The sequence below is a fragment of the Brachypodium distachyon genome, chromosome 2 (genome assembly GCF_000005505.3).
Source record: "Brachypodium distachyon strain Bd21 chromosome 2, Brachypodium_distachyon_v3.0, whole genome shotgun sequence".
In the NCBI taxonomy this organism is placed as follows: domain Eukaryota; kingdom Viridiplantae; phylum Streptophyta; class Magnoliopsida; order Poales; family Poaceae; genus Brachypodium; species Brachypodium distachyon.
This window is the reverse complement of record NC_016132.3, coordinates 55,534,853-55,549,879: the sequence shown is the minus strand read 5'-3', so window position 1 is coordinate 55,549,879 and position 15,027 is coordinate 55,534,853. Positions and strand designations below refer to the sequence as shown.

Sequence of the window (15,027 nt, the reverse complement as noted above, 5' to 3'; positions counted from 1 at the left end):
GCTGAAATGTTTTCTCTGGTTGTCCTCTCTGTGACCACTCTTTCTGGTACGAGTGGGAGACAGAGGGAGCCCTGAACTTTTCTGTCTTGTTCGCTGTCGTACTGCTGATGCCGTGTAATCTTCCATTTAATAAACGAAGAGCTTGCAAAGCGACTTTTGAACCATATATGCTCGCTCCGCACCACACATGAATATAAACGAGCAAACAGAAGTGGAATAAGATTATTATACTCCGTATTTTTTTTAAGTTGGAAGTGGAATAAGATTGATGGTGACGAAGACAGACAGTTACACAGACAATGGCATCCTTCCAACACAGGGCACACGAAAGGAAAGCAACACTCATCATAACAAAAGAGAGAAAGCAAACCAAAAGGAACGGGCGCGCGGGGTGGAGTCGGGTGCCGAAAATTATGTTGGTTAGAATTTGCCGTGGCATTTTCTTTCTCTCTTTCTCCCGAGGTCGACCAATTGCTGGAGCGTTTCTGTTCCTTGTGTCTTCAGCTAGTAGCGGCAGCTGGCCCAGCGTCTTTTGCCGGCTGCCGCTGTGCAGGGCGGTACGCCTAGCTACTGCAGCCTCCTAGTACTCCACCATGGGCCGGCCGGCCAAGTGACCCGATCGGACGGCCAGGAATTGCCATGTCCGAACCTAACGAATAATCTCAAACCAGCAGCCCCCTCCACTCAGCAACTCGATGTAGTACATGCGTGTGTCGGTGCACTGATTTCTTTATGGGTATTTCCTTTCTCTTCTCTTAATTATCCTGTCTCCGTCCTTGCCTGATCCAGCACCATCTACTGACGTGTACACATCTGCAGGCTGTGGTGCAGGGTCAATGCCTGCGCCGTCAAATCACCCGTGATTGAAGATTCGGAGGAGCTGTTGGAATGAAATGATGATTATATTTATAAAGGAGAAGGGATACGAATAGACGCATTCGTGTCCCAAATTTTGGGCATTCACGTTCCAATTTTTTTTAAATTGGGATACGAAGAGTTACAACACTAACTGTCTAATTAACTATTAATTAACTAATAATTAATCATAATTGATCATAAATAATTATTCTCAACACTCCCCCGATCAATTTGCTCCGTTGATTTGTATATTCTTGAATCATCATGGAATCTTGTAATCTTGTAATTTCTTCCAAAAACCCTGTGTAAAAAATATTGAGAAAATAATAATAATATCGATATGTTATGAAAACTCCTTTTAAAACCCAATGGGAAAATAAGGAAAAAATGGTATAACATATTTTGAATACTGTCTCTTGATAATTCATGTCGAATTATTTGAACAATAAATATGTCTTCTATATTATCTACAAAAACCCCGGTGGGGAAAATAGAAAATATGACATATAATCGTATGTTATTATTGTCTCGTTAAAAACCTTTTATGAGAAACTAGTGATTAAAACTCATAATAGGAAAAGAGTGCAATATGATGTTATGAACAGGTTAAAATCAGGTGAATACTCCCCCAGATGCTTGCAAAGTTTTAAGTCGTCGCATACCAATCCCATATACACATTTCTGAAATGTGGAGTTGGGTAAGGACTTAGTGAACAAATCTGCAAGGTTATCACATGATTTGGTTTGCAAGATATTTATCTCCCCATTTTGTTATAATTCATGAGGATAGAATAGTTTAGGTGCGATATGTTTAGTTATATTGCTTTTTATATAACCTGATTGCATCTAAGTAACATAAGCAGAATTATCCTCATAGATAATTGTTGGTGATTCAATCGAACCAATACCACATGATTGTTGTATGTGGTTAATCACTCTGCGTAGCCATACACTTTCACAAGATGCTTCGTATAAGGCTATTATTTCCGAATGATTTGTGGATGTAGCCACTAGAGTCTATTTAGAAGACTTCCACGATATTGCTGTCCCACCGTGTACGAACACGAAACCGGTCTGAGATCTGGCATTGTGGGGATCAGATAAATAGCCAGCATCAGTGTATCCGATTAATTCATATTATTTCCTACTATTAAATGGATACAAGGACCAAATCGCAAATAGCCGGAATTGTCCGGACTTTTCTACAAAATGGCCGTAGCCAGTGGAGGGAGGGGTGCGTGCAGGGGCTTCGGGCGGGGGGTGGGCCTGGGCCTTGGCGGCCTTTCGGCCGGTCCATTTGGGGGCTGAGGCGCGGGCGGTTAAAAGGGGGGGGGGGCAGTTAGGGTTAGCCCCCATCCTGCCGCCGCCAGCAATCTTGCCGCCGCCGCCTTTGGTGCTGCCCTGCCGCCTCCCTCGCCACACGCCTAGATGGAGGAGCGCCCCTCCTTGACGGAGGAGGAGAGGCCGAGGGTGGCCGGGTTCCACCCGCCGGCGCCCGGCCCTGAGCGGTGAGCGGCCATGGCGGCCGCATATTTGCGAAGAAGCCTCCGTGCCTCCGGGGGGACGTCGTCGAGCCCCTCCTCTTCGTCTCAGTCCGCCTTGCTGTTGCCGCCGCCGATCGTCTTCATGTTGATGTCGAGGCCCGGTGGAGTCGACGGCGGGCTCGGAGATGGAGGCGGCGGCGCCGTGTTGTCCTGTGTCGGGCACGGTCCATGCCCGTGGATGGGGCAGTACAGCGGCGGTGGAGGCGGTGCAAGGGCGAGCACGAAGTCATCCTCGTCTCATAGCATGGACGGCGCCGGTCCGGCCATCATCCACTCCATGGAAGGAGTGTATTCCGGGGAGTCCGGCGGTGCGGAGGCCGACGGTGCAGTGCGGCCCAGGCGTGGGCGGCGGCCACCCGCATGAGTCCGGCGGCGGGGTGCCCACCGGCGGCGCGGGGCCCACCGGCGACAGTAAGTATCCCGACGGCTGCTTCCCCGGTGGCCTAAGAACTCGAGAATGGCTAGGAAAAAGATGGGCAGATTGTGGATTGCCATGTTCCTCACCTTGATTGTAGAACAAAACATGGCTGACAACGTGTTAGAATGAAATCTGTGTTCTGTTCATTGACGATGATTATATTTATACAATGGAAAGGGACACCAATACATGCATTGGTGTCCCAAGTTTTGGGCATTCACGTCCCATTTTCACAAACAGTTACAACACTAACTGCCTAATTAACTAATAATTAATCCTAATTGATCATAAATAATTATTCTCGACGGTAGCGACCAGCTGAGCACGAGAAGGGGACAAGGCGTCCGTCTGCTTAAAGTGGAGAAGTCATGTCAGATAAACAACTGATCAGGTACTCCGTATATGTTGTTTATATGTAATTCGCCACTTGGTTTGCAAATATATATGCACATGACGTGTGTATGCGTAGACATGAGTAGGTGCAGAACGTCACCTTGTTATTCTAATCTATTCGGCGTATAGTAATACAGGGTGTGCCTTGTTATTCTAATATACTCGGCGTATAGTAATATAGGGCGCACATGGCATGTGTGGCTTGTTGCACGGTTGACGCATGACTATACCGTGATGTGCATTGTACTCATTCCTCAATTATACACGGCCTCCTCAGTCCTCAGCATGATTAAGGAACCCTTGTTTCAAGCCTGCTAATCTGCTATACAGGAGAGCTACGAAGACCTACTACATGTAGTACTACTGAACTGGAGTGTCAAGCTCTCATGATATGTACGCTTTACCAGCTGGTCACCTTCTTAGATACGCACCCGAGATCACAACCAACTTTCTCTGAAATTAGGAATCGAAAATTGGCTTTTATTAGTCCAGTACGTGTAACTAATTCACCAAAACAAAAAAAAGGTAGCAGATGATCTATAGTGATGCTGGCCTTTTCGGTAATCTCGTATACATCCATATTCGATATGGCCATTTTGCCTTTTTTACGTGCTCAGGATTAGATGGGTGGGCAACACTTTCTTCTGTGACTGTCAACCTTGAAAATGACCGAGAAACAACGGTTAGGTATGCATGTAAACTCTACAGTAACATATATATATCTACGGGTAAAGGGAGCAGTTAAGGTCTAATCGAACAAACGGACCAAACAAAACGAATAACCGTGCACCCATGCACGTACAAGCACAAAGCAGCTCGTTCTCTTTTTTTTCTTGTTTTGCTTGCAAAGCAAGGGGGATTTTCGGTTTGGCAGTCGACATCATGCATGCTCCATGCGTCATCCGCGCACTGCCGAGAGGAAAAAGAGCCCCAAACCAAAGGCTCTTTGGGAAAAAGCTGACCCGGAAAGTGATAACATAGATTCGATCTGCTATCTCCAGCATAGTATCTCTGCCAACCCAACAACATTTGCCTCCTCTCGACCGTACACGAATGGTAGTAGTATGAAGGTTATCATGGAATCGGTGGTTGCCGCATGCCCTACGTGCGGTGCGAGACCGGTCGACGACGCCAGGCGACAAAACTTTTTTCACTGTTAACTCTGCTTCCAGCGCCAGAGCCTACGCTCAGGGTTTTCGGTGTAATTCAATTAGTAAAGTACTTGTAGCTCCAATGTGCTGCTGCCCTGGCCTGCAGATCGAACACGGCATCAGTCCACGATTAATTTCCCGGCAGTTCACGAGTCCCCATGGCATCTGACAGAGTACGTACGTCGGGACTATTTTAGTTTACCGATCTCAAGAAGTCAGGGGATGAGATTGAGTGTGATTTGTACTGCTAGCACTGCTAGCGAATTTAGTACTCCAATGCTGCATGCTGAAGACGCCGCGCGCCGAGATTAACGTAAACTTGACGGAGCGCGTTTTTACCGGACCAACCTTTCCCACCTTGCACGTTGTGCCTTCTCGCCTCGTCAGATACGCCGGCCGGCTACTGCAGTCGAGACGCCGGCTACTGCATGGGCATGGGCATGGGCAGCAGCAAGCCAGCAAGGAAGAAGAAGGTTCCGTGCCTTCTTTGTGCTCTGTGTGCAGGCCGGCGTGCAGCACATGCATATGCCATATGGCCGTTGACAGACATCTCCGCTAGCAGTACTACTGCACATGCAAGTGGTCAGCAAGTGCATGCTCGGGCCGGACACACACACTTATACGTGGCGATGAGAGACCGGCTATCTTAGAACTTTTTTTCAAGAATGTGGGTTTGTAAAAAAAAACGGCAGCAAGTTCAAAGGAGAAATTAAGAAATACGAGCACTCGGTGTTTGTGCAAACTGATACATAGGTGCATCCGTAGGTAAGGATTAATTAACTAGGATTGGCTATATTTTATCAAACATCTGATTTTTAAGGAAAGTGTTCAAATGTCAGTCGACGCATCGATCATAATCTAAAAGCCAGACAACTTCTCAACAGCCAAATTAAGTTCGTGCATAAGCTTAACCTCAAATGTATGTAGAAGAAGGGAGCAGTACCACGTCAATGTCATCAGCACAACACACTCGATCAATTGATTTTCCTGGTAGCCATCCGCTACAGGGGTCCCCGGCCTGCTGTTCCGTACCGTTGCATGTATATATTGCGCGGTTACATGCATGTATAGATACAGGTGTGTACGTATTCTTGCAACATGCAGCTTTGAGTTTGATGACTTCTCTCCCCTGCACTGCACTGCTGCACGAGACCGCCTTTCGAACCGCAACACGTACGTACGTGCAACTGCCTTTTAAAGCTAATCAATGGACGTGTGTCCGCTAACGGCAGTGGTACTGCGTCGGCGCGCGCACGACAAGAACGTCCGTCACTGGTGCAGACGGAACACGACATCAAGTCCACGTTTAATTACCATGCAGACAGGCATTTTACGAGTCCCCATACATCTGACAGAGACACGACGTTCGGCCGGGTTTTACTTGGCATCAGAGCTGAGCCAAAGAGTTCACGGAAACCAAAAGCGCCCGGAGCCGCAGGGTCAGGCGTACAGAACTCTTTTGTGCCTGCTGGCGCCCTGAAACCAACGTTAACGGCGACGCGTGTCCGTGGCGCTGGTACACAGAGCTACAGCTTCTCCGACCCCGAGGCCGCTTGTCAGTAGGGCTGGCAGTAACGAGGGGAGATCATCACGTCCTGACGGTACGTCGTACTCTGTCAGTCCGTCCTCTGTCCCGCGCGCAGGTCAGAACACAGCAACAGTCCACGTTTAGATGCAGTTAATTACTCGTACTCTGCCCCTTCCCGGTTCCCATGGCGTCTGACTACTACGTCCGCCCGTTGAGATTACAGTACGTACTCGATCCTACAAGTGGTTTAGTTTACCAATCTCTAGGATTAACTAGGAGTCAAACTGCTTGAGACAGCGCCCGACAAGCACTAAAAGCGAGTGAATTAGCGGAGTAGAAAGTGTTTACCCCTGCGTGCTGATGACGTCGCCGGCCGAGATTGTTAACTCCCTCCCAGCAGGCCAGCAGTCAGCAGAGCGCGCGCTTTGCCAGAGATCAATCAGCCTTGTACGCTACCACGTCTCGTCACACGACGACGGTCAATGCAGACGCAGCGGTGGCCGGGTTTTCGAGGCACCGACATGGGGGCAGCGACGACGATGGAGGGAGGAAGAAAGAACGTTCTCTGCGCCTTCTCCGGCCGTATCGGTCACTGCAGCTTGCACATGGCCGGCCTGCGGGGGCATCCGCAGGGTGCGCACTACTGTACCACTGGAGAGTACTACCTGCAAGGTGCCAGGAACAGTCTCGTGATTCGTGTAATTCACTTTGGGCTTCGATCGGCCTTAGACTGTTGTGCATTTAGCAGCAGATGATGTCCTCTGGATCCTCGGGTTAATTGGACCCACATGTCGCCGGCCCAAACACATACGAGTACCTGGCAGCAGCAACGGTTGTATATGCGTTCAACTGAGCAAGCTGCAAGCATCAAGCATGAGTAGACCACTTAAGTGCCGTTCGATCGAGCTTGTACGGCGTGCACTTGATTAACGGAGCAGTAGCAGTACCATGTCAATATCACCCATCCATTCACCGCACTTGACTAAAGTTATAGCTATAGCTGGTGGCCGTCCCAAGCTATAAGCCCGGTAGGTACAGTGTCCAGCACGTATGTGTCACGAATGCTAGTCCGGGTCGATCTCCTTGGTTTTCCAGCGGATGGTTCCGCTCGACCAGGGGCGGCAGTAGTTGTACCGATCGACGCGTGTGTTCATGCCCAACGCGGCCGACCGAAGGTGCGCAGATGCACTCGATCGTGCCGTACGTACGTATGCCGCCGTTGGTACATTAGTACAGTTTGTTGCAACGGTCGTCGTTCTTTTAAAACCCATGGATGATGATTTTCTCTCCTGCGGACTACTACTCCGTACGGCGGCGATCGCTTCCTGTTTGGAATCGCGAGACCGGCCGGTACGGCAGGAGTACATGTATAGCTACGTGTACGTACTACTTAGGTACCTTAAATGCAGGAAGATGCATGCTAGCTTGGTGTGTTAATCCGTCCCGTCGTGGGAATGGTGGAGATGGAGATCGATCGAGCAGTTACCATTGATTATTTGGAGCTCGGTCCCGCACGCGTAAGTGCGTATGTACTGCACGTACATCATCCACTGGTAGTGGCTGTATGTGATCCAGAGAGGCGAAACGCACACGCACAGACCGGCGCGGCAGAGACAGTACACGACACGGGCTTGTCTTCGCGCACTAGCGCGAAGACGATCGAGCACCGTGGAATGGACTGTTGGTTGCCTCGCGCGCACGGTTTTCTCATGCCTTTTTGGTTGCCCTTGCCCGCATCTTCAAGAACCCCCAGGCCCCAGCCAGGTGAGCACGCGCGAGGGAGCCAGCCGAGCAGAGCAGAGCAGCTGCTGGGAACGGGAAAAGTCGGGGAAATCGCGCCGGGGCAGGTGACGAGATTCACCGCGCGCACACGCGCACACGCGGACTCGCATGGTATGCACCATGGCTTTGGGCCTTTGGCTCCACCTCCACTGGGCAGTCTGCCGCGGCAGAGAATCCATCCATCCATCGAGCTACTACTGGCATCAATACCACGTCTGTCCTTCCCGGCCGACCGCTCGGCGCGCCTTTCTCACGCACGCCCCACGTTGCGAGCGTATCCATATCGTACGACCACGTTCGCATCCGATCAACACGTACAGGGGCCGGTGCATGCACTGCAGCTGCAGCCTTGCCTGCCGCAGGTCCATCGGGTCCGGCACGAAAATGCCACTGCCAGTACAGCACTTACTGTGCTGCCTCCGCTGCTGTAAACTCGCGGTTCGCAAGAGCCTTGATAAACTGGCTGCTTCTGCTGGATCCTTCCAAAGAACTGGCTGCTGCTGCAACATCGTGCGTCGTCGGTCACGGGAGGATGTGTGATGTGTCCCCCGTGAAAAACAGTGCGAGTGAAACTGTAAAGAACCAAGATAAGTTTACAGTGAAACGAAAGACCATCACGTTCGCAATTTCGCCACCAAGTCTGTCTGTCGCTTCTTTCTCTCTTACACGGGCCGACTACATACGCGCGCGCGCTTGCTTATCACATTGATGATCGATCCGTTGGTTGAGCTGTGCCCTTCGGCTCGACCGTATCCGCCCTGATCGAAAAATCCCTGCCGTATCTCTAGAATTCTAACGGATTCTAATCTAAAGCCTGCCCAATTAGGAACCAACATGGGTCAAGAAAAGGAATGAACTAGCTCACCCACCCGGCCGCCGGGTTAATCAGTGCTTTCCAGCTGCAGCATGGAATACAATCAAAATGCATTTCATGCCCACCCTTCTTTCGTGAAGCCAATCGATTGCTAACTCAAACCCAAAGCACACATCTAACCAACCACAGAAACGCCAACAGCATCTATGCACCACACCGGTTCATCGACAGAAGAAAAACACACAACGTGTATATAAGTTTTTTTAAATGGAACACTGGTCTGTCCGCTCGTGCTTGTTCTCCTTGTCTTGCACACTACACTTTGCCCTTTCTTGCCTACCCGCTCGCATTCCTCCCTAACTACTCTCCACGATTAAATTGAAACAACCCCAGAAACGGCCAAGGAATGAGAAGAAACCAGCAATCGAGCACCGGGATTGTAGCTCAGCAGCAACCACCACCAAGGGGCACCAACGCATCTCCCTAAATTAAAACCAACCCCAGCCGGGAATGGTTTATTGGCTCAAGCAAAAAGGAAAGCAATAATCGCACCTAAAGATCGCGCCGAGAAGGCTACGGGGGAGAGTGCTACAAGCAGCAGTGACGAGTGACGAGAGAGTGTGTGAGAGACCCCGGTGGAGAAGGACACGTCCAAAACCGGGAAATACTACCACTTCTCCACCTCCCATGTAAAGCTAGCTGTATGCCCGTATCCCGATCCACCACCGCGTCCTTCCTACCTCCCCCCTCTCTCTCTTCCAAGATCTGTCACGCGGAAAGCTAGAGCTCTCGCTCTTGCTGGTTCCACCAGCTCTGCCTCAATTCTTCCGTGAGGATGCCGTATCTCCGCCGATTCTTGCTGCTGGTGGTACCGATCCTGCTCGCCTCGTGTTCCGTTAATGGCGCTGTTGTTCCGGCCACGGCCAGGAGGCAGCTGCACCAGCCTTTCGTCCCGGACCAGTCGTCAACGCCGCCGTCGTCCCAGACACCGCCGGCTCCGGCGCCGCCCTTCTTCCCGACCCTGCAGGCGCCGCCTCCGCCTCCGGGAGGCACGCCGACCTCGCCGGAGCAGCCGACGTATCCTGCGTTGGTGCTCCCCAACCCCAACACGGCCCCCGGTAATACCGGCGGCGGAACGGCGCCTCCGGATGGAGGGGGATCGAACAAGTCTAAGAGCAATTCGTCGTCGAAGCTCGTCCCGGCCATCCTGCTGCCGCTGCTGACGGTGGCTGTGTTGGGGCTCTCCATCGGGTTCTTCTTCAAGCACCGGCGGGGCAATGCGGGACGCGGGGTCGGCGGCGGGTGCGTCGGCGGCGGGGCGAGCAAGTTCTCGCACCCGGAGCGGGCCAGCCTCTTCGCGCGCGATGAGTTCGGCGGGAGCGGTGCGCCTCCCGTGATGTCGGCGGCGGCGGGGGCGGCTTCGTCGGCCGAGTTCCTGTACGTGGGGACGCTGGCTGGGAGAGGGGACGCTGACGGGAAGAGCAGCGACACGACGTCGTCGGGGGACGAGGCGTCGCGGAGCTCGGGCGCCGGCGGGGGGTCGCCGGAGCTCCGCCCGCTCCCGCCGCTGCTGGGAAGGCAGTCTGGGCCGCTGGGGTCGAGGAACTCCGGCGGCAGCGTCGGCGGGTCCTCCCCGGCCTCGTCCGGGGAGGAGGAGTTCTACTCGCCGCGGGGATCGTCGACGGGCGCCAAGACGTCGAGCTCGCAGCGGACGCTGGCCGCGGCGGTCCACGCCGCCGTGGCCGCGCGCGACCGCTCGAGGACCGGCTCGCCGGGGTCCGCCGTGAGCACGCCGTCGTACCCGTCCTCGCCCGGCGCCACGGCGTCCCCCGCGCCTTCCTCGCCGCCTCTCTTCTCCAGCCCCGGCCAGTCGGGCCGCCGCTCCGTCAAGGCGAGATCCGACGTCTTCGGCCTCCCGCCGACGCCTCCTCCACCGCCTCCTCCATTCGCGCCGACGCTGCCGCCGCCGCCTCCTCCTCGCCGGAAACCACCCTCGCCATCACCGCCGTCATCTCCCCTCGAGGACACGTCAGCTCTCAGATCCACCACCGACAACATGTCGAGAAACCCATTTATTACCCTGCCACCAACTCCACCGCTGAGAAGCGCGCACGGGCAGCCTCCTCCGCCCCCGCCGCCGCCTCCACCGCCGGTGGGCTACTGGGAGAGCCGCGTCCGGAAGCCCTGCACGTCGAAAGAAACCCGGTCGCCGGCGCTGTCTCCGCCACCACAAGCGGCCAATTTCAGGAGCGTTCCACCCACCGACGCTTTCCCCGGCCGGCTATCGGAGAATGCCGATCATGGTGACAAGTCCGAGGAGACCACGCCGCGGCCGAAGCTGAAGCCTCTGCACTGGGACAAGGTCCGAGCCAGCTCCGACCGAGTCATGGTGTGGGATCAGCTCAAATCCAGCTCATTCCAGTGAGAGCTCTGCAAAAATTCTCATCTCCTTTTCAGCTCATATGTCTTGTTGATTGGTTTGCTGATCTGTTTTCTCCAATTCTTGTAGAGTGAATGAGGAGATGATCGAGACGTTGTTCATTTGCAATCCAGCGAATGCGCCACCGAAGGAGGCAGCAAAGAGGCCAGCGTTGCCGGCACCCAAGGCGGAGAACAAGGTGCTGGATCCAAAGAAGGCACAAAACATTGCCATCTTGCTACGTGCTCTGAATGTTACCAAGGAGGAGGTCTGCGACGCCCTCTGTGAAGGTGAAGAAGACCATTATCTCAAACTGATCACACGAGTTCTTAGAATTGAGTCATTTTATTTATGAGCAGCATGCTGCATTGCGTTGAGCATTTGAGATTTTCGCATCTTCCAGCCTTCACTAATGTTTGACAAATTTTCCATGCCTGCTCTACAGGTAACACGGAGAACTTCGGGGCAGATTTATTGGAGACCTTGCTTAAGATGGCTCCTACCAAGGAAGAGGAGATTAAGTTGAGAGAATTCAAAGAGGAGACATCTCCTATTAAACTTGGTCCTGCTGAGAAGTTCCTTAAGGCAGTTCTTGATGTGCCTTTTGCTTTCAAAAGAGTAGATGCAATGCTTTACATTGCTAACTTTGAATCAGAGGTCAAATACTTGAAGAACAACTTTGATATCCTTGAGGTGAGTGATACGGTTTCTAACACTGGTTTCAATCTCACTGTAGTCCTAACAGCATTTATCACCTCTATGTTTACTCATCGACGCTGCTCTGTTTTGATTCGCTAAATGATCTTATAAATTGAGCAAGAAGCTTAACATCGTACCTTTAACTAAGTGCCTGCAACTTCTTCATTTGACAGGCTGCTTGCGACGAGCTTAGAAATAGTAGATTATTCCTGAAGCTACTTGAGGCTATTCTCAAGACCGGCAACAGGATGAATGTTGGCACAAACCGTGGGGATGCGCATGCATTCAAGCTTGACACTCTACTGAAATTGGCTGATGTCAAAGGCACCGATGGCAAGACAACCCTTCTGCATTTTGTCGTGCAGGAGATCATTCGAACCGAGGGTTCCCGTCTCTCAGCCAGCAACAGTTCAACACCAAGAACTGTAGCAAATCCTCTACGAGACGAGCTTGAGTGCAAAAAGCTTGGCCTCCAAGTTGTGGCTGGCCTTGGGAACGAGCTCAGCAGTGTCAAGAAGGCAGCGGCAATGGATTCTGATGTGCTAAGCAGCTACGTCACGAAACTTGCAGGAGGAATAGAGAAGATCACTGAAGTATTGCGGTTGAATGAAGAGTTGAATTCGAGGGACGACGCATGGAGGTTCCATGACACAATGCAGAAGTTCTTGAAGAAGGCTGACGACGAGATCCTCAGGGTTCAAGCTCAGGAGAGTGTTGCATTGTCACTTGTGAAGGAAATCACAGAGTACTTCCATGGCGACTCCGCGAAAGAGGAGGCTCATCCTTTCAGAATCTTCATGGTTGTCAGGGATTTCCTCGCCGTGCTTAATCAGGTTTGCAAGGAAGTCGGCAGGATCAATGACCGCACGATCGCCAGCTCTGTGCGCCATTTCCCGGTGCCCGTCAACCCAATGATGCCGCAGTTGTTCCCACGTATTCATGCATTGAGAGCTGGAATCTCCGATGACGAGAGTTCAGTTGCATCGTCGCCCTGAGCACCGGTTGTCTGCCAATAGAAATTTTTGGGGATGTCAACGGGAAACCGCCAGATAGGAGGAATTAGAGGTGGACCCAACAGGCATGCAGACGGACAGGAGCACCCCTGGCACTGGAACTACAGCCAAGTTAGCATCAGCATCTATCCATGGAGCCATCCTGCATGGTGGTAAACTCAGGTGAGTCTGGAGGTAGCTAAGGAACCCCTAAAACTGTGCCCGGCATTTGCTACCGACGGGAGCGGCGGGCTGTTCATCCTTTTTCCTAACCTTTTGTATCTGTAGATTATAGAATGTACAAGATTTTTTTTGCAAATATTTATTCCGATATATAAGAAGAGCTTAGATCAGAGGAAAATAAACAGCAGTTCATGTATGTATGCGGTCTTAATTCTGTACATGACATGGAGCAGTAAATCAGATGCCCATTTATTTATCTTATCGCCCAGTATAATGCAGTGACAACAATTTGAAGTATGCTGAATCTGTACAATAAGATAGCTGAACTCAGATGCAGCTGAGAAAGGAAACAAAAAAAGAGCATGAGACTCTTGTGGTGGCACCTCTGGTGGTAGTGCCAACTGCCAAGAACAGATCATCAATCATGTTTCAGCAAGCACTCATGGTGTTTTGTCATCACATCCATGCACAAAATGGTCCGTACCATATTCCCCACTACATACAAACATAAACTTTTACCGGACACCCTTTCACCTGCCGTAGAAGAGTTGTACAGTGTACTAGTATCAACTGCAGGGCAGAACGGAAGCAAACACCCTGCCGTAATAACCCCAGAAGGATTTTTCTCCGCTGCAGGACCTGAGGAAGCAGTCTTGCGGTGAAATCCATGAATTGGGTAAAGGTGCAACAAACTTCCAGTCTGAGCATCTGAACCCTATTTGCTTAACGAACAGGGCATTTGATTTCATGGCCATGTGCTCAGCTAAAACTATATAGTTTCCATGGGCGATTGCATTTGCATGTATGTACTCCATGTAGCATGGGGAGAGAAAGACCCGGGTGATGGTGGTGGTGGTGGTTTGGGTGGGTGCAATCGCTAGGTCCCCATCCCCATGTGGGCGTGACAACCATTGCCTTGGATGCATTGTGGCATGGCAATGGCATGGCTCCCTTTCCTCTCTACCAAACTCCATTCTTTGCCATTTTGCATGCACCACATGGCCTCCCCCTTTTGTCACCTACACTCACCCTATGGATGGATGCTTCGGCAATAGTTAATGGCATCTAATTATTGGCCCCAGATGCCAGGAAAAATGTATGTCTTTTTTTTGGCCTCCAGGCACACACACACATGGACTAATTTGGCAACAGGTAGAGAAGGTATAGCATGGGTTAAGAACTATGATTCACATTTAAGGACCATGGCAATTCCAGAAGAAGAAGAAGATGATACTGTATCTGTATCTGAGGTAGTAGCTGGAGAAGGGAATCGAAGGTAAGGGAGGACCCAGCCATGGAATGCTTCTGGGGCAGCAAGATTCAAAGTAAACGAGTAGGCACTAAGTACTAGCATGATTTGGGCAATGGAAGCCAACTGCAATGGCACTTGAACTGCTACCCAAATATTGCAACGACGCCAATCTTTGTAACCCCCTCGAGGACAATCATAGTCTCGTGAGTTTGCACATGCAGACTTGTGCTTGTTCAGTGATTTGTCCTATGAACGTACTGTTGCCCTGCCTGTCCGTCGGAATCTTTTTTAGGTTCTTTGCAGTTTGCGCCTTTTCAGTGAACTTTTAACCAGCTAACGACGTACAGTCCACTCCATAAACCGTGCTAAATTAACGGATTCTTTTGCTAACTAGGGGTGCACTTGCTGGATAAAGATGACATATGCTTGAGCAGAAAATGAAGCTGGTCAGTTCACCAATCATGCTATTTGAGCCGAAGCATGCATCAGCTACAGAGAGCATCCTTTTTTTTTGCGAGGAACAGAGAGCATCCTTCGAGCGAAACCTAATATGAAGTTTGTTGTTACGCTTTTGATAATTTTCAGTTATCTGAGATTTTTCAGAATCTGATTCTGTTTGCAATTTTAGCAAAATACTAATGTACATTATATTCTGTAAGTTGATATATATAATGAGATTAAGATGTTGATGGTTGGATGCTATTCTGAAGACTTAGAAAAATGGCTGAGACTTTATTAAAATCAGAAAACTTATGAATATAGTACAATCCTTTTGACAGGTACTACTTGAAAGCAGCATGATGAGCACACCATAAGTGACAACAATGTACAAAAGCATCACTGATAGTCCATTTTTAGTCCTTGTTTAGTGCAGATGAATTTCCCTGATTCGTGTCTGAATTGAACGATGTAACTGTAAAATGCACTCGAAATTCCTACGAAATTCGATCTTACGTCCATGAAATATGTTATGCGCTGTCACATGAGATGCTAG

General features: G+C 50.8%; 1 protein-coding gene across 1 annotated transcript; it reads left to right on the top strand.

Moving 5' to 3' along the window:
- The first annotated feature begins 8,917 nt into the window (after positions 1-8,917).
- LOC100841717 (formin-like protein 1) lies at positions 8,918-13,042 on the top strand. The gene is made up of 4 exons (XM_003564793.4): positions 8,918-10,909; positions 10,998-11,197; positions 11,353-11,600; positions 11,780-13,042. The coding sequence occupies exons 1-4, from the start codon at positions 9,324-9,326 to the stop codon at positions 12,599-12,601; spliced, it is 2,856 nt and encodes a 951-aa protein (XP_003564841.1). The 5' UTR covers positions 8,918-9,323; the 3' UTR covers positions 12,602-13,042.
- The last annotated feature ends 1,985 nt before the right edge of the window (positions 13,043-15,027 follow it).